At 28.0% G+C, this 20,871-nt stretch overlaps 1 protein-coding gene across 2 annotated transcripts; it reads left to right on the forward strand.

The window, feature by feature from the left end:
• Positions 1–623: 623 nt before the first annotated feature.
• LOC111621243 (sodium/hydrogen exchanger 6-like) lies at positions 624–19,833 on the forward strand. Of its 2 annotated transcripts, XM_023363324.1 has the most exons (6): positions 625–693; positions 1,253–1,335; positions 3,367–3,475; positions 6,453–6,560; positions 6,691–6,736; positions 19,668–19,833. In XM_023363324.1, the coding sequence occupies exons 1-5, from the start codon at positions 667–669 to the stop codon at positions 6,718–6,720; spliced, it is 357 nt and encodes a 118-aa protein (XP_023219092.1). In that variant the 5' UTR covers positions 625–666; the 3' UTR covers positions 6,721–6,736; positions 19,668–19,833. The 2 variants fall into 2 exon arrangements, with proteins under 2 accessions (XP_023219091.1, XP_023219092.1); XM_023363323.1 differs by lacking the exon at positions 6,691–6,736 and having other exon boundaries at positions 624–693.
• The last annotated feature ends 1,038 nt before the right edge of the window (positions 19,834–20,871 follow it).

Genomic DNA, 20,871 nt, shown 5'->3' on the forward strand with positions numbered 1-20,871 from the left:
ACAGTCACCTATTCGTTGAGCGTGTCTCGTTTAATGATCCTCATCGAATTGCTTGGCTTTCTTTCTTTTCTCTCTCTTTTTATATCCGTTAGAACATCGAATAGCCGAAATCAGGAAATAAAACTCTTTCCGGATTGAACTGGTAGGAAATAACCTGTTTTAGATATCCTGAAATTGCAATTAAGAGTAAGCGAAACTTTTAGATATGGAGCTTCGTTACAACTTTAAACCAATTTGTATCGATTTATCTATATTGAGTATTGATCTGCCACTCGCACTCATTTGAAGTAGCATAGTTTGTTTGCTTAGTCAATATGCTATTTATAGATACCTTCTAAACAATATCTCATTATATAATTCTCTGTGAAAACTTATAAATTTTAAACATTTTTATCTGCTTAGTCAATATGCTATTTATAGATACCTTCTAAACAATATCTCATTATATAATTCTCTGTGAAAACTTAGCAATTTTAAACATTTTTATCTTAAAAATTATGATGTGTTGCAGGAATTTTATTAAATTCAATTTATGTTGCCAATCCAAAAAGGTTGGGAAACACTGACATAAGCTATTTAATTTCTTATGTTCATTTAAAAAATTTTAACACTTTTAAATGCATATATTTTTTCTTATGCAGAATAGGAATCGAAGATGAAAGAGAAATGGTGCAATTTGGATCACCTAAAAAAGTAAGAAAAATAAAGTTTGTTAGTAATCAAATAACCAAAACTGTTGGACTTTTTTGGATTATTTAATGTTACTAAATTAACATATTTGAATTCAAAGCCAATCATGAAAACTAGCCAATAATTTTTACCAGACTATATTGCTATAATATGAAAGTATCTTGCTATAAATTATATTAAGAAATTTAAATTGAGCTTAGTATTTTGTAGGGATTTTTTTTATTCTTAAAAATAGAAATTTAGCTATTTGAATTTTACTAGTGTTAATTTAATTTATTGAATAATATAATTCACAACACTTATGTTACAGTAATATAGTATCGTTATATTAAAATCCTGTAACTACATATAAATACAAAAATTATATATTTTATTAGAAAATTTAGTATTTGAAATTGACTAGATTGTTTTGAATACTTTGTTAGTTTGAGTTTATTTATTAATTTGAATATTTTTAACTATAAGAATTATTTATTTCATTTTAAAAAATGATATTTTAATGTAAAAATGATATTTAGTTTATAACTATTAATATTTTTTAAATTAATAAATTATATTATAGACACAAGGACAAAATACAAATCAAAAACCAGAGAAGTTTGAAAAAGCATGGTTGGTGAGAAAGTGGTCTAACTTTGATGTTATGTATCCTTTCTATTTATATTTGTTTTTAAATTAAAGTAAATGTAAATTTTTGAGTAATTGCAAAATTAATGTTTTTTTATTGTTATTAAAAAAAGCTTAATTTTGTTTTTTATTTATCTTCATTTTTATTCTCAAATAACATCATTAAGAACAAGAATGTTAAAATAAATAATAAATAATTACCTAAAACCAGCAATAATTCTCTTCAAAACGAATGTTTTCTTCTGTTTTTAACGGTCGTCATCAGGTTTCCATGCATTGGAATGCTTGTAAGTGAACGCCCATTCCAAAAATTTAATATTTATTGAATTCTACACCAGTAATATCATGATGATTGTAAGAATGTTAAAATCTTTTTCAATGTCAGTATGTCTGAGTCATTAAAAAAATTGATTGTCAAATTATTCTTTAAAACTTGTAATAAAATTTCTTATCTTTTACATCTAAATTGAATATTGGAAAATTGCATTGATGATTTTGAACTTATTGGAAATTTATTATGAACAAAATTTATTAAAAATGTCTTATGTTCTTCTCATTATTGTATCTCTACTGACTCAATAATATCCAGGAAAGATAGGCATCAGTTTCAATTTGGTTACATAGAATAAATTAGGATTATCCAGGAATAAAAGTTTGAATGGAATACAGTGGTACTTCAGGATACGAACGCCCCAGCATACGAAATTTTCAGGATACGACATGAAATTCGAACATATTTTTGTTCCACGATACGAACAAAAACTCACCATACGACGTTACATTAGTTCACAGCGTCACTTTTTATTCACTTCTATTCATTGGTCTCAGTCCGCGTGTTTGCTTCGTCGTGGAAGGATCTCGCTCGATAAAGGAAATCTTGAGGTATTATCAGAAAGTGACTGATTTTATTGAAAAGAAACATTCCAAAAAGGTTCACACTGACCATATTGCTGCTCGGAGTAATGACATTTGCCTAAGTCATTTTAGAAACATTTTAAAAAGTAGGCCAAGCCAAACCTCTTTGGATAGATATTTTACCAAGCGACCTCTATCCAGTGAAAGTGCTGGTGGAAGTGAAGGAAATAAAACAAAAAGCAGTGAATAAAAATTAAAAAAGAAAAATTAATAATAAAAAAATTAGTGTTGTTTTATAAGTTATTTTTAAGTTATTGTTACATTATGTTATGTAAGTTAAGTTTTTAGTATCATTTCCCTTCTCCCTCTTCCGCCACCAGTTTACACCTTCACCGTCGTCTATCTCAAAGTTAAAGTGCAAATAAAACTACATTTTTTTAATCAATTATTATTCTATTATGGTTATTTATATATTCAGAACTAAAAAATGCATTTTTCAGTGTTTTCCTTACTATATATATATTTTTAATGCACTGCTTAGCTTTAATTTGACTGTGTTTTGGTGTTGGAACGAATTATTTGGTTTTACATGTAATTGTATGGGGAAAAATGATTCACCTTACGACATTTTCATGATACGATCTCAGTTTCGGAACAAATTAATTTCGTATCCTGAGGTACCACTGTATAAGGTTTATTCAAGAATTTTGCAATTTAAACATAATTAAAGTTTATTAAAATTCTTTATTTTTTGTATATTATTGTAAAGTTGTTAGTTTTAAATTAGAATAACTTTAACATACAAATTATTTTTATTTAACTTTATATACAAAGAAATTATTTAATTAAAAACAATTAAAATTATGCAAATATGCAATTGCATTAGAGCATTATTCTCATTGTTATTTTACAATTGACATTTCTATTCTTGAAGATACTATTTCAAAGTAAATTACATAAATTCAGTTTTTTTTAGTTAGTTATTATTCTAATTTAACACTAGAAAGTATCTGTATTGATTTGCAAGTTATATCTTGATTCACTGGAAGTAATTTTTATTATTTACATTTAATATGGAGTCTCTTGTCTATTTCTTTTTGTTTTGACGATCATAAATAATAATCATTGAATAACTATTTTCTTAAATAAGCACTGATATTTCTATGAAAATAAACTTCTTTGACTAAAAATAAGGTTTATGAAACCATTGTTAACTCATAGTCGACCAACTCTAATGGAAACTTTGCCTTCTTGTTGTTTGCCTTTAGCAAGAATATTAACGAGTACGGAGCAACTATCTCAAGTGAGTATTCTTTGAGTTTTAAATATACTATTATTATTTGTTATACAGTTATGTCACTTAACATCCATCATATGTTCTGCAAAATAGGACATTATGCAATTTGGATGTCCAAACATCATCATATACTGTACACACTTAGCAAAGTTATATGGGATATGTATCAATATTATGTATTGACTAATAACCAAGATAGCCAATTTATTAGTATTAATATTAATTTATTAGTATTAATTAAAATGTTTATTATGTAATTATTACCATGTAGTAATAAGTTTTTTAATTATTATATAACAATTATTTTAAATCTAGGCAAATGACTTGGCAATGCTAGATATATGGTAAACATTAATACTTGGCACTGCAGCTGCAGCTGCTTTATACACAAGAGACATGAGATCAATGTTGCTAAGTCCTTAACAAGCTTTTCCACTATACCAGCCATACCTTTTTACAAGATTAGGTCAATGTCCCTTCTCACAATGATCCAAACTACTTGTTGTCTGATATCGTAAATATAATCTTGTGTAACCACAGGCATATGTGCATTTAGATGTCTAAACAGATGTTATGCAGCATTTGATTGTATATCAAAATTTTTGTTTGTAAAATATGACAGATTTATACAAAACGTAACATTGTCTATAAAATCTGTGTTTAAGCTAACTGATATTGCACACAAATCAGGTTGATGATATTATGCAATATCAATAATTTAAAATATTCAATGACATTTTTATTTAAATAAACATACAAAAAAGTAATGACTTATTAGAAGACATAACATTTATTAGTATTATTAAAAACAATTATTATTGTTAAAAATTCACTTTTTATCATACATTTTCTTTTCAAAAACATCTGATATATCTGAGAATTACAAAACAATAAATGCTGTAAATAATGCAATTAATAAAACAGGTATAAATATATAATTATGTATAAAGCAAATCATATGACTTCATATTAATTAAATCTGACTGTTAAAAACTGAATATATAAGAAATTCTTTTAATATATTGCTTAACTACTGCATTATTTTTTCAGCTGACTATGTGGAAAACACGTTTTCAAAGCTGTTTAGACTGTTGCAAAGATAACCATTTCTAAGGCTGCTTGAATGTCTCTGTAATGCTATAGTTAAGCAATACACAGCTGACAATGAGTCTGGGTTATTAATATTGAATTCTTTTAATAATAATAATACAAAAATTTATCTTCAAAAAAGAAATTTTATGATTAAATAGTTATTTAAATGTTTTCATAATTTTTTTTTTAATTTAATAAGGAGATATTCTAAATTAAGAAAATAAAACTATTGAAAAAATAACATACAAGATGCACAAGTTTCAGTGTATGATTGTGATGTTTACACTCATCATTGATGTTGGCAAACAAGAAATTTCTTCTTGTTTTTGTGCATTAAGGAATTTCCTGTTTGCCAACATCAATGATGAGTGTAAATATCACAATCACATATTGAAAAAATAATCATAAAAATTATAAAATGTGATTTATCAAAGGTAGGAAATGCAGAGGAACACCACTATATATCTTATATAAATGGGTTATAAAGAGAAGCTAATAGAAACAATGGATGATAAAGAGAATGTTTATATTTTTTTTACTACCAGTATATTATTTACTTATTTTTTCAGTTTGAATGTACAGTACATTTTAAATTAAATTTATTTATAGCTAAAAGTTAACTAATTTACTTAGCAATAGTTTGACTTAGAATCATTAAAATATAGGGTATCTTCAATTTGAGAATATATGTCAATAATTCTAACAATTGCCAGATTAAATCAGGTCATTTGGCTTTAATATAACTATCAGGCTTAATGTTTACATATGTAGCAATAATTCATTATTTTGTCACAAGATGAACAAAAGTATTGAAAAGCTTTTGAATTTTAAAATATTTTTAATCTTTTTAATAAAACTATTGGATGGAAGGTTTTATTGTCATAATCTAGTTTCAAAAATATATAACTTAATGCATTCCTTGAATATGTTGTAATCTTCCCTAAAATGTCAACTAACATCTCTATAATAATCTATTTTTTTGACATTTAGAGAGGAAAAAGCAGAATTTTGATTTTCTCCATAGAAAAGTATGTTGAGAATCATTCTAATCGTTGATTTTTAGAATCATGAAAGTGTTTGAGTGTCATGAAGTATTAAATTAGCAATTATGTTTTAAATGGACTCTTCTTTAAATGATTGATTATAAGATAGTTGTTATAGAGACATGTTAGCACAACTTTTTTTGCAGTTTGTAGTAGCTACAGATGCATTGTTTAAGATTAACTTTGAGTTATACTTTTGTGCCTACAGATTGTTAGGCATACAGGTATCATTACTGAAGTTAATCAATCTTAAAACAATGGGTGTTGTAAATACTACAAACTCCAGTAAGAGTTGCTGTGCTGACATCTCTCTATAACATGTAGTAATTGTATCCAGATGCTGATCATTAATTTATAGTATTTTGACTGTGTATTTTGAGTAAATTTATATCCTGATTTGAATTTCTCTTCACAATCTGGAAGTTACATTAGGAAATGCAATCTTAATCATAGATTACTCAAATTGTATATGGCTTGCCCCCTCCTAACTGCCATCAAGTCTGTTGATATTTTTGGATTGTTTTTAAACCTTTACAATTAAAATATCGAAAGAGATTTTCAGAATACAGAAATGTATGAGATAGACATGACCAGTTTTACACTCTGCCTTCTATTGTCATACTGATCAGTTACTTTTGTCATATTAATAGATTTTTATATGTATATATTTTATCAACTAGTATTATAAACTTTTCTAAATTTCAGTTCTTATTAAATATTGATTGATAGTACATCAGCAAGTATTTAGATATTAATAAGAGATAGTGTAATTCATAGTATAATAATTGAAATCATAAATTACATATAATTAATGTTAATTTAAATTACTGTGTTTTATTGTATGATAGGATAATAATAAGAAGGATGATGATTCTGATACTGATCTTTGCATTAATGAAGATGAAATATCTCCCTCCACATCAAATCATATCAACAGTAATCAAAATACTCCTCAGGTATCCATATAAAAAGTCTATAATGAAATTTAAAAAATTTATAGATGTATAATTGGTAAAGCAAGCATATAAATATCAAATATCCCATGTTTAAAGACTAAACAAATGTTTGAAATATTTTCTTTTCCAGTGTAAAATCAATTATCTTCAGCCAGAATGAAAGATTTGTATAGCTGGTATTTATTTTTATAAAATTTTCAGTGCATGTTGCATGAAATAACTTAAATACTTTATATATTTATTTGAATTCCTATTTTAATATTAATTATTGATAAAAAATTTAACTATTGATACCTTTAACCATTAACAATTATATAATTTTTTTCAGAATTAAATAAATGAAATGTATTTTCATTTTTATAATAGAATAAAAAAATTAATACATTTTTTTTTAAATTAATTATCTTAAAATCCTAAAAACTGTATCTCATCAAATTATTTTTCAATTTTTATATAATGCCCTAAACATTGTTTTGGACTATAAACATTTGATGTTAGCATAATCTTGTTTAATTTTTTAAATTTTCTAAGTTTCATAATTAATCAGAATTAATAATTTAATATGTTGAAAATTACTGTTCTTTTAAATGTTGAATTTTTTTTAATTAATTTTTTTACCACCTGATATTTTGCTTTTAATTTTTAAAAATCTATCTAATTATATCTGAAATGACATAAATGGCTGTAAATCATATGCTTTTGTGCAATCAGATTCACATTTAAATTTAATACTCTAAAATGATTATAGAAATTAGTTCTGATTTAGAAGCAACTATTAACTATATGACACACTATTTTTAGTATGTCTATTTTTTCCACTCACAATAGTGTGTGGTCAGTTAGGGAAGAAATTACAGGTATTTACTCATATTTAGAAGATAATATAAATAAAGTTTTAATTATAAATTCATTTTTTTTAATTCACTTTAATATTTAGAGGATAATTCTGGTTTCTTCCTTATGATAGAAATGTAAATAAGCTTTATCTAAATATGACAGCTGTTTCATCTGAGAAAATTATTTTCTGAAATAGTTTTGTCTCTGATAGTTATATTTATATATTGTATATTTACACTAAGTTAACAATTAAGTAAAATGATGATGTAATAAGTAATGCCAATTCTATATGTAATTATTTTCTATGTGATATGAAATCTGTTATTACAATATTGTGGCTGAAAATATTGTATTTTGTATGAATTCATTTTGTATTATCTTTCATTGATTTTATACTTTTTTATATTTAATATATATAGTCAATCCCCCTATAACACTGTTTATAATTCTGTTTTATGCGAATTCCATGTTGTATGAGTCACTTAGATTTTACAAATACGTGTGCCGGATTGTGAACAGCTCATGTATTTGTAAAATCTAAGTGACTCATACAACATGGAATTCATATAAAATGGAATTATCAACAGTGTTATAGGGGTCGACTGTATATTTTAGAAAATTACATAATTATTTACTTTATTTTTAACCTTATATGATGCATGTTTTTGTGGCTAAAATTTATTTGAAAATTGGTATTATGTACAGTATTCAATATATTTCATACTGTAAAGATTTTCAAATCCTTCAAAAAAAGTTTTCATGGAAAATGTGATGCATCCTATTTAACAGTGTGTCATATAAAGTGAAAAGTATAGTATTTATTTCTCTATCAAATCAGAAATAAATAAATGTAAAATAACAATAATAATTAGTATTAATCAAATGCTTCATTAAATTGAATTAAGCTTTCATAAATTACAAGGTTTAAAATACAGCTATATATGCAGCATTTATAATGCTGATTGTTATATTTTTGTATTTTTATATTATTAAAACAGTAAAACTTTTCATAACTGTAAAAAAATTTCCTGGAATATTATTAAAACTCTGACTGTGTAAGATATGTAAAAAGAATAAAGAATAAAAGATTAGAAACAAAGCTGAGAGTGTTTAGATAAATTTAAAGTAATCTTTTCTGAAGTTGTATTGAAAAATCACTTATAATTCTATTTAAACAGATAATCAAGTACTATATACTTAGTAAATTCAAGATTATTACAAAACTTTATAAGTTTTGAAATTAATTACCTATTTTGAACTACTGGTATATCATTATTATACATGCCAAAATGTATTTTATAATAATTATTGTTAAATTTAAATTTTCTCTTATCCAAACAAGATAATGAAGATAATACAGAAAATTTTTCTGTAGAAAGTAAATTATTCTTAAATAAAAGCTCATATATGAGGAAAGCTTAAAAAAGTTTCAAAATTGAATCAGTTTAAATATAAACTAGACACTTAATTATAATTTTTGCTATGAACATAATTTAAAATAAACTTAGAAATTTTTGTTTCCTACAATTTTTTCATAAGTTTCTATTGTAATCAAGCAATGATTTAGATTATTTAATAAGAGTTAATTCTTTTGTTTGTTGCTCTTACATTTGGTTAATAATTTTGATTTATAGTGAGATACATAACAATAGTAAGAATGAAAATATTTTTTATATCACTTTTGTTGAATTAATATGATGCAATGATGAATCTCCATAATGAGGTCAATTAAATTACATTTCTCTACTATTTCAGGAATTAATTGTAACTAGTTAGCAAATTAAAACTGGAATTTTTTTTCTTAAAAGTTCATATAAGTCTCCTTCATTAACAAATTAATTACACCCATTTAAATAGTTTAACATTTGTTACAATTTTAAGTTTTAGTTGTACATAAATATACTGCTGGGTTCCAGAGTGATTGGTTTTCAGTAGTTTCATTGTTTTTTGTTTTTATTTATATGCACAGTACTTATAGTATTTATGCTTAATAATAATATTTAAACAAATATTATAAGTATTTTATTTCATTTTAAGGATGGTCAAAAAGTTGTTTGGAAGGAGTATTCCATAATAAGTAGTAGTTAAAAAAAAATTGGCCTATTTTATAAAAAAAAATATTTATTGCCAAAATAAATGATTTTACAATTTATGATGAAAATGTAAATTGCAATAAAATATGAACTTTTTCAATCCTCAAGTATGAGGATTGAAAAAGTTGCAAGTTGCATGTATGATGATGAAAAAAGCCTATTATTCTTTTTTCGTTTGATTAGTGAGTGTGAAAAGGCTTAAAATATTGAAAACCACAGATTAATGATACACTTTCTTGGTTAGTCTGTATTAGTTTACAGACTAACCACGAAAGTGTATCATTAATCTGTGAATTAATTACTTTACTTTTAAACCTGGAATGGTTATATGTTAGTTCTACTGAGTTATTCAATTGATTATATCAAATATAATCAGAGATTGTACTGTTTTTGCACTGAATTTCAAAATATCAAGAGAGTACCTGGATCCTTTTGATAATCCGTAATAGATCATTTAAACCAGCGGTCGGCAACCTTTCTGGTCTCACAGACCACTAAACTCACAATTTTGAATCCCACGGACCACTATCATTAACTGTTTTAAACGCTACAAAATCTGGAGAAAGAATATTTTAGAAAATTTTAGAAATATTTTATATTTCTAAAATTATTTTATTGTTGTTTTTATTTTTTAATTATTTATAAAAATGTTGTTTTTATTTTTTCCTTTTATTCACTTTTTATCAGAGACAAAGAACTTTAATGATCATTAAAGTTCAATTTTACTATATTAATATGAAACTCTCTTGTTTAATTATAACATATTAATGCCAGCCTACAGTTCATTGCTGCTTGTTTGAAATAAATTTATGGATTCTTAGCGCTTTCCACAAAGGACGACAATTGCGCTCACAATATTGTTTATTATTCATTATTTATTGATAAGTCGCTTCGTATTTGGATTTAGATTCGAATAAAAAACCCCAATGAGTGAAAAAAGCAACTAAGCATTTTGCATTTCTTTCGTAATACTTTGCATAACTTTCAGTTGATCAATGTCCAAATTTCTCCACAGACCACAGGTTGCCAACTGCTGGTTTAGACTATTTGAAATTATTAGAAAAATGTAAAATTTAGGTACCAAAATATATTATTCAGAAATGTTTTTGTTCTCTTAAAAGATGATTCTTTGAATTTAGCATATTTTATAATAATTTTGAACATGATACCAAGTATAATTGTTCTTTCTGTCAAACTATTTCTCTTGAATTCAAGCTGTGGTATACTGGATCTACTTAGAACCCATCCATTATGTATAATTACATTAAGAAGCTAGATAAAAATATTTTCAGCATATTTAAAGTTCAATCATCCTCATCAGTAGAATCTACACCAGACAATTCACTCATCAGGTGGCTCTATATAGCAGGAATGGGAAGTCGTTGGAAAAATACACAACTCCTGACTCCCAAGTCAGTATTTTTTTAAAATTGACTCCAACTTCAGACTTCCGTAAAAAGATTTTATTTCCGACTCTGACTCTTCATAACTGCTATATAGAGCTTGTCTAAATTAAGATCATTATCTTCCAGTAAGGAAGCTATTTCAGTTACTGTCAATATGAAATAAAAAGAATGATTATAACAATATAATAAACAAACACACATATAGAGATATGTATAGTATATGAGCATGGGCTATATGAATATCTCTGAGGATGTCAAAATAACATTGACTTTGAATAAATATTTTCTGAACAAATGGTTTATAAGAAAACAAACTAAATTTCTTTGGAGTATAATATTTTATTTTATATACTACTAATGATTTGCATATTGTACAGGGTCATTAATTTAAGGTAAATCTGGAATTTCTTCATAAGCAATCTTAGGCAGTCTTGAAGATAAGACTGTTGATAAAAGTGCATACATCAAGTCACTTAAGAAGAAAGCATTGAACAGTCAACAATTGAGACTTGCTCGGACATATGAGAATATGACCAAAGAATTATACTGGAATTGCTTTATGCCAGAAAATCATCCTCACAAATTGTGGCATGGTTTGGCAACAAGAAGACACAAGTTCATACATAGGCAAGAAGTTCAGGCAGTCTGACAACAAGGAGAATTTGACTTCTGACAGGGCAACTCATAGTAAGCATTATGATCATAATGAATTAAACACTAATTCATAGCCAAATTGAAGGAGAAAATCAATCAGGATGGTGCAGGGATCATGAGTGACCTCATAAAAAAAAATGGTCAAGGAGATGTATACAATCAATCATGGGGACCTGCAATACCATTCTTTTGTTCTCAGGAATTGCCAGTTGTTGGCTGAGAAGAACAAGGATAGAAGTGCAATCACCTTGACAGCTTCGTGTGGGCAGGGCTGGTTCTAATAGCTGTGCAGTGCATGCATGCACTCAGGTGTCCAAATTTCTAGAGTGGCCGATAATGCACTTTAAAAATAAAATTCATATACAAGGTCTGTTCAAAAAGTATCGGACCTTTGGTCGGCAAAAATAAATTTATTGACTTTGAGGTACAAAACCCTAATCCCCTTCAAAGTAGTCTCCTTGGTAATGTATACACTTCTCCCAGCGTTTCTGCCATTGCTGGAAACACTGCTGGAACGCATCTTTTGGAATGGTTATCAGCCGGTCCGTCGCATTTCGCACGATGTCTTCTCTCGACTAAATTTGGGTTCCTTTTAGCGGCATTTTCAGCTTGAGAAATAGCCAAAGGTCACACGGAGCCATGTGGAGAGAGTACGGAGCGTGACGAACCACAGGAGTATTGTGTTTGGCGACGAAAGCCCGAATCAGATGCGCAGAATGGGCGGATGCGTTATCACGATGGAGCTGCCAAGTTTTGATCGACCACAGATCCCATCGTTTGCATCGCACTGTATCGGAAAGACGACGAAGGACCTCCTGGTAGTACTCCTTTGCGATGGTTTGGCCTTGTGGTGCGTACTCACGACACACCACCCCACGAGAGTCGAAAAAACTGTCAACATGACCTTTGATATTGCTGCGGACCTGCCGCGCTTTTTTTGGCCTCGAGGATCGTCCCCGAAAGCCTGCTGAATCTTGCGAATGGTTTACACTCGGGTATCGCCAAGGTTTTTGGCAAAATTTGATGTAATATCGCTGCTCACGTTGTTCAGTCATTTTCCAGCTTAGTGAAATCCGACGAGAGCGCACTACATGACCTCACTCATACGCCGATTGCCAACGACTGACGCTTTCTGCAGGCGGGAAAAAATTCAGGGCTGTGCATGACTGTCCCCTCCACAACTCCACCGAAGGAGGCCTCTCTCGCATCATTGGTTTACGCGGAAAAAAATAAGGTCTCCCCTCCACAACTCCACCGAAGGAGGCCTCTCTCGCATCATTGGTTTACGCGGAAAAAAATAAGGTCCGATACTTTTTGAACAGACCTTGTATAATTTATTTTAATATAGTGATTGGACAGCTGATGATATAGCTGTACAGATTATTCATATAAATAATGCTGAAGCATGCATGCTAGATGTTTTGCATCAGAAAACTTGAAAGTGCAAACAACAGATGATGAGGATTCATCCATTAAACCAGAGAAAAATTTATCGGTGGAAATTCCAAAACCATTACAATTGTTTCTTGTTTTAAATCATGTAAAAAGCATAAACATTGTAGTTTGTAATTTTTGTTACAAACTCTTGTTAAAGTTTGTTAGCTTGGAGTTTGCAAACTCAAAGCTATTTATTTATGTTAATGTTATTATTTATGTCAATGTCTTATGATTGAGTTTAAGGTTACCCTTACATAACTCACTGTGAATGGCTGCATTAAATAATATATGTACAAGGTTTTATGTTTATGCTTAATTTTCATTATGAATGGGCCTTTATTCCCATATCATTAATCTTAAAATGATACTTATACCATTTGTTGGGCTGCAATTTGAAAAAATTGTAGACCTATAAATTCCCAATGTCCATCTGTCTTTCCTAAATCTCGAGAATAGTGTTAGATAGATAGATGAAAGATGAGACCAGATATGGAAACCTTAAGGCCCCAATTAACTATATATAAATGTTCAATGCAAACCAGAAGTCACATTATTTTAATTCAAAAATTTTTCCCTGAAAAGAGTTAATAGAAGACTGGCACGACTCTATTGTTAAAGGATGTACAGGGCAAGCCACTACTAATTGTAGATAATGAGCATATATTTTAAATTAAATAAATTAAAAATATGATTAAAAATTGCAGCTGGCATTGTGATGATGTCACAATAAATAATTGCTTGTTGGTTTTAGCTTAAAAACAATAAAACTAAAAATCTAGAAATGTTGTTTTTATTTTTTCCCCTTATCCACTTTTTATCAGAGACAAAGAATTTACACCAAGGATACTCTAACAGAAAAACACTCATTTATTTTTCAAAAAAACAAGCTATGCATTTCATGTGATTTTTTTTATACAAATATTATCACCCCTCTTTAGGCTATAAAACAAAAATACAATCTTTTAGAGTTTACAAAACTATATTATTAATACAAACTTTCAACCAACCTTTTATCATTTCTTTTACAAATTTCCTGTTCGTACACCATCAATTAACAGACATTCATTTTACATGAGCTTTTATCTTGGACAATATCCCACCAAACACCTTCTATTTCCATTCCATTATTTAAATTAATAGTATTATTTGCATATACAATTGCCACATGTTCTTTAAATTTACACAAATACATATGTTTTTCTTTATAGAGGATTTTAAGACTATTTTTATCAATGGAACATCCATATTCCTCCATAATGCTTAAACCATGGTGATTGTGGTTATAATTTAGTCTAATCACTGCTTCATGATAATGGATTCTAATTTTCAGCCGTCTCCCTATTTCACCTATTCAATTAACAGGATTTATACATGTGCATTTAATTTATAAACTATTCCTGCTTCTTCTCATCATCATTTTTTTTTTGTTTTGCTAGTTTTAATTTTATTTTTTAACTTAGCAGTTAATATAATCCTGTAATCTTTAAATTTATTTTTATACTATTTGAATAAATCTTTAATATAAGGAAAGAGCATATATATATTATTCTCATCTTTATTTTTATTATACTCTATAGATAATTTTTTTAAACATTTCTAGATCTTTAGTTTATTTTTTTAAAGCTTGTTTTTAAGCTAAAACCAACAAATAGTATTAAATCCATCCCAGGCCTACCAGTGACCAAATGGTTCTGTTCCCTGAACATGGAGTTCAGTCCTGGGTTTGCAGCACCTCTTCAGAATGGGCTGGCCACCTGGAGTTTTCTGCATTTTCTCCATGTCTGTAATGCCTAAATAGGGACCAGTTACCCTTAAAAAGACCTCCCAAAAGGCATCCCCTTTAGGCAGATGGCCCAAATGTTGCATTGTCATAACTTAACTAACTAAACTAGACCAAATCCACCCCATGGTATTTTTTTTGTAAACTTACATCATTGTTTTAATTGATGACAGAACCAGAAGGAAATTTAAATAAAGAGATGCACGAACATTATTAATTTAAATATGAATATTTAAATTAATTTTTATATACACACATATATAATGTACTAGTAGACCCCGCCATGCGTTGTTGTGGCTCAAAATGAATCTATTATAAATGTATAACACTTCCCCGTGGGGGAATTTTTCGAAAAATTTCTTCTTAGTGTACATTCTCTTGACGTACCCTATTAAAACGCAATCAAAAATGCAAAAACCCGCATTTAAAATAGTATAATAGAAGCCAAGTTCTTTACCGTAAGCCTTAAACCTAACCATCTCCCTTCAGTGAGGGGAATTTCGACACCTATATTATATAAAAACACATGCTTATTCAAATGCAGCGTTGTGTCAAAATTTCAAAGGAATCAGTAGGAACAAACGAACATTACATTTATATTTATATAGATAGATAGAAGATGATCTGCTTTAGTTCATTTTCACAGAAAAGCATAATGTCTCACAGAAAAGCAAACTTAAGGAGTCGTACTTGTAGCGCCATCTATTGGACATAAAAGCCTTAACCTAGATATCTTTTAATTTATGTGAATGTTTAACGGAATAATATACAGCCTATGTCCACCCTGAAGTTCCATTCTAAATATTGGTGAAAGAATTTTTGAAATCAGATGAGTAGTTTCGGAGATTAACTGCTACATCCAAACTTCTTACTTACAAACATTACCTCTTTATAATATTAGTATAGATTTATATACTAAATAAGAAAAATTTTTTAAAATTAATTTCATTTTAATTTGCAAATTATATTTTATGACGACACTAAAATTTAACCTTGAACAAAAGCACCTGTTATCTACGGGGCGGCTTGATTTGAATAAATATATATATATATATATCAAATATTTTTATGGACTTTTTTTACCCTGTCATAAGAAACACCAGAAGGCTCTCATGGGTTAGGTTAGGCCAGGCATAGCCAACATATGGCCCATGGGCTGGATCTGGCCTGCCTAATGAATATATGTGGCCGTGATTAATCTTTCAGTATTAGCTACTGAAGTCCGAATAGCTCGATGAAAAATTCTGACGCCTAAAAAAAAAAAGGTCAACAACTTACTGTGCATTTAGAGTTAATGCTCCATTACAAATCTCTTAAGTACAGCGTAGAATGTTGATAAAGCATGATAATGTGAAAAATGCATATGTAATCTTTATGTACAATTTAGTCTGTATGGGAGTGACACCACCACAATGAGATCTCTCACCACCTAAAAATCGTCCTAGGGCAGCCTCTGGTTCAGCCTGTGAAAAAAGTTTTCTTTCCAATTTGGCCTGGGGGTGAAAACTGTTGTCCACCCCTGGGTTAGGCTATGAATTTACTCGTGATCAGCATTGATAGAGGTGGTCAAATATCTGTAGCATACTGGTGGCTAATGGTCAAAAACTGGCCGTGTGTGGGGCTTGATTGATGCAAAGGAAAATGTGAAGCATCACAATACCAGTGATGCTCTAAAGGCTTCCATCACAGAGGTGATGGTGTACATGGATAAGGAGCAGGTCAAATGCACTTGCAGCCATTTCTATGTAGCCTCTTGATTTTCATGACCTTCTCCAGCTCATGGAAACCAACAGATGTTACATAGAATAATTTCATTTTGTAATTCACAAGAATATATTGAAATTTCTCTTTATTTTTTTTTCATTATATAGTGATTTTTCCGGATTTACCTCGATGATCCCGTATAGGTGGTAGGGTTTTTGACCTTTTAGGCCCAAATACCTTTACCTAAAAGGTCTGTTGTGCACATGATTCAGCTTAATCATTCCATAAATTAATATTAGATTAAAATAATCCAAAATTTGAATAGAAATTAATTTAAATTTGAAAAAATTTAAGTTTTGCACTAACGAAACACCAAACTAACATGTATATACATGGTAGTGGAAAAGCTGAATAGTTGAGAAATGTACTATCAAGATTGTCTTGACTTTCTCAATGAAAAAAGGCTTAATTAACTAAAACTTATTAAAAATTCTTTCAAAGTATAGGTTGTGAACAAACTAGGTTCATAGATCCCAATTATTAAATAATAAAATAAAGATTTTAAAAATATATAAACTTAACATTGTCTGAAATTCATGTTAAGAAGATCACTACTTTTTTTACGTTTGATTTACTGCCAAATGAAAAGAATTAAACTGCTGCCATGACAGATAAAGTAAGTCCTAAAATAAAAACTCTGTAGAAATTTTGCAGAGAAGTTTGTGAAATATGACAAATCGTGAAATATCTACTTACGTATACTGGTACATTATCGTACCCCTAGACTTTAATGGGTTAACATCAAATAATTTATTTGATATTTTATATGCTACTTATTTTTTATGAATATTAATTTTATTCCAAGAGTGTGGATGATTTTATAAAAATTATAAGCAGTTACTTGAGTTTATAAAAATAATATATTAAATTTAGAGAGAAAGCAACAGATTAAGAAGAAACAAAACTTTCAGCTTCATATTTTTACTCTATCAGTTTCTTATAATATCTTTTAAAATAGTAATTTTCAAAAGAATTAATAAGAACTGTAGGGCATAAATTTTTATTAAACTACTTATAAGTGTAATGATAAATTTTTCATATTTACAATTTTCCACAAATTTACAGATTAATATTGATAAAACTGATGAAAAAATCTGAAACTGATTAACAAGAAATTCTCAATGCCATCCTTGCATTTCTAGCAAGCAAATTTATTAAGAACACAAATGTTTTTGGCATATTTCATAAGCCTGTGTCACATTTCCAATTTCAAATATTATCAGATTGGAAGTAAGATTAGAAACTTGATGTAGGCTTATGAAATATACTGAAAACATTTGTTCTTAATAAATGTATTTTCTAGAAATACATTTTTATGTTAATTTTTATGTTGAGATTTTTATGTTAATATTGATAACTTTTGTTGATTGGTTGTCAGAATCATTGCCATATCTATTTGATTGTTTTCATCATTTTAACTTTTGACAAAATGAGTTATCTATGCTTATTTTTTACTAGTGTATGTTAGTTGTATCTTGCTGTTTTGTCTGTTACTGATTGTCTGCATGATTATTCTCAAAATCCTGTTTTTTTAAATAATCATGCATCTTAACCATGTATTTTGTTTTAACTAACCTTTCATGGACTTCGTGGCTATTTTTTCTTATTTCAGTATATTAAACAATATGTTTTCAATAAATTCATGACAAAATTGCCGATAAAATTAATTGCACGAATTTCACCCACTTCTGTAAGGCAAGTCAAATCGTCAGTAATCCTTCGAATGTTTAACTATGTAAAGCTAACTCTAACAGTGTTTCCTATATTAGTTCAACAAACTTAGACTTAAAACTGTGATCATTTCAAGCATGATGTTCTATTTATTCTTTATCAGTATAAGTTTTATAATTTAACATTTGAAATTATAGTTATACTATAATTTCAAATGTTATCAGATTGGAAGCTATAGATAGATTAGAAACTTGATGTAGGCTTATGAAATACAGTATACTGAAAATATTTGTTCTTATAAATGTATTTGCTGGAAATTGATATTTGCAAACAGAGTTCTGTTATGATTGTTTATTACGCAAAAACATTGGTTCTATTTTCCAGGGATCACCAGGGATGTCACTTTAGTAACTTTAAGTTTAAACCATATTATTAGTTTCTTTGTAAAAGTTAAATTTGTCAGATCTCTTTGGAGCATGCTTCATCAGTGATGAGCAACATTTACTAGATGCAGTTTGAAGTGAACTTATGCTTTTTAGCAGACCACATCCATTTTTCCATTTTGAAGTTGCAGACTTAGCCCGCAAATATCAACATAGTCCAAAATTGCCAGTACACTAGGTACTAAAATTTACACTAATGATATGCAAATTAGTAATATATAATTTATTATATCCTTTACTTTAGTTAAGTTTAGTTTGAATGTTCTTCATCATGAATATTGTCTCGATTAGAGTCAAATAGTGGCACAATGCAAAAAATAAAATTGTTTCCAAAATCACAGGGTCACACATTACGACCTCAGTTTACAGATAGCTTATGACTGCTCTAGATAGTTCCCCTTGTAATTTCTGTAGCAGACAAATAATCAGATACTTTCAAAAGTATATATATATATATATATTAATTAAACAGTTTTCTTCTTGTTAATCCAATGTGAATTATATACTGTATGTGCTATTTTTAAAAAGGACTACATTACTTCACAAATACATGTAAACCAGAGATAAAACTTCTTTTTTAAGGTTTAAAAATCTTTAATGCTGGCATTTTAGTACTTTTGAGCAAGTGATGCTCATTTTCAGGTTGCTCAAAAGTACTAAGTCCACCGGTATTAAAGATTTTTAAACTCTTGGAAAGTATCTTTAATTTAAAATGTAACAAACTGAATAAATTGAGTTACATAATTGATAAAAACAAAGCTCTTTCAATCTTTCTTTATAGGCTTCTAGACATAGCTTTACTTGCCAGATATGCACATTTATATATTAAGAATTTAAGAATTTTAAAAAAATCTAAAGAAATAGTTTTATGCTTTATCTTCAGTTTGAAAAGAACTATTTTATTGATATATTTTGGAATTTGGTTTCTGTTGTTACAATTTCAAAAATTTATATGAATAATCTTAAAAAAACAAAATATGAAGGAAACAAAAATGATAATTACTAATGTTTTTTTCTTGTAGGAGAACTACTTGAAGCTTGAAGAAACAATGTATGTGCCCTACCTGAAAATTTAATATTTATTGGGAATATACTGTATTAATATGAATTTTATAAAAAGTTACTTTATTATGTATAGTTGCTGCGTGGGGATTCTTCAAAAAGTTTTATAAAACTTTTTACAAACGATATTTTTTGTTGTTATATATTTCAAATCTAATATTACCATCAAAATAATAATACAATTTAATAGGGAAAGTATATATTTTTCAATGTTAAATTCTAAAAGCACTTTGTAGCAAAACTTTGTGTGTTTTTTAAATATTTATTTTCAAAAATAAAAATAAAAATCTCTCCTCCATTAAATAATACATAAAGTTTTGTAAATTCTAGTTTAAAAAATTTAATATGTCTAAATATTTATTAAATTACTGTAATAAATATTATGGTTATCAAAATTATCAATTTTTAGACTAGAAGTTTTTTCATGTAGATATGATTTTATAGGATGAAGACAACATTCATTAAACATCTAGAAATTAATTAAATGATTACACAAGCTTAAATTATTGAAATTGATTAAGTTTTCAAAGCAATTTTGTTGTTATAAAATTTCCCAGGGCTGATATATCAGCATATTTAGCAAAATAAATATTTTGCTAAAGTCTGTGTTTTTTGTTTTCTATAAAATCTTACTACCAGGACTACATACTGGCTATAGACTACTATTTACACTATCTGTAGATAAGATGTAATGGTGTATTCCAACTAAAAATAGCCCCATGCAGTTGTAATAATTTTGTAACTAGTGATAATCTGAATATATAAGTTTTAACTACATTTAGTCCTTAAAAATTTTAAAGAACTTTAATGTAAATTATAGTACTGAAACTATAGTCACAAATTTCTTAAATACAGCTGATGTATTAATCAAGAATTTGTTTCATATTAAACTACTGTAGTAGCCCGGAACGCCCCCTAGTGGGCGCTCTTTACAAATTCCCAAGAGACACGGTTCCTTTGACTTTTGTTCCTATCAAAATGCTCTACAGCTCTGTTAAAGTCTCAATTGCGTCATACGGATCTACATTTCTACTTATTAAACATTCTGTAAAACTTTAAAATAGTTTAATTTGTTTATTTACCTTCGCTTGTAAACCTCGATTTTAAATGTATCCGCCATTTTTTTCAACAAATTTCCCGTGAGTCAATGCGCGCCGTTCGCTG

This window comes from Centruroides sculpturatus, unplaced genomic scaffold (assembly GCF_000671375.1).
Source record: "Centruroides sculpturatus isolate CEXI.00-Female unplaced genomic scaffold, Cexi_2.0 scaffold283, whole genome shotgun sequence".
Lineage (NCBI taxonomy): Eukaryota > Metazoa > Arthropoda > Arachnida > Scorpiones > Buthidae > Centruroides > Centruroides sculpturatus.

What these genes read in the sequence shown, in the direction of transcription:
- LOC111621243 (XM_023363323.1), top strand. Translation starts at nt 667, where the DNA reads ATGGTGCAATTTGGATCACCTAAAAAA. An exon ending in TGGTCTAACTTTGATGTTAT is followed by an intron (nt 1,336 to 3,366) that starts GTATCCTTTCTA and finishes ACTAAAAATAAG; the next exon opens with GTTTATGAAACCATTGTTAA. An exon ending in GTACGGAGCAACTATCTCAA is followed by an intron (nt 3,476 to 6,452) that starts GTGAGTATTCTT and finishes ATTGTATGATAG; the next exon opens with GATAATAATAAGAAGGATGA.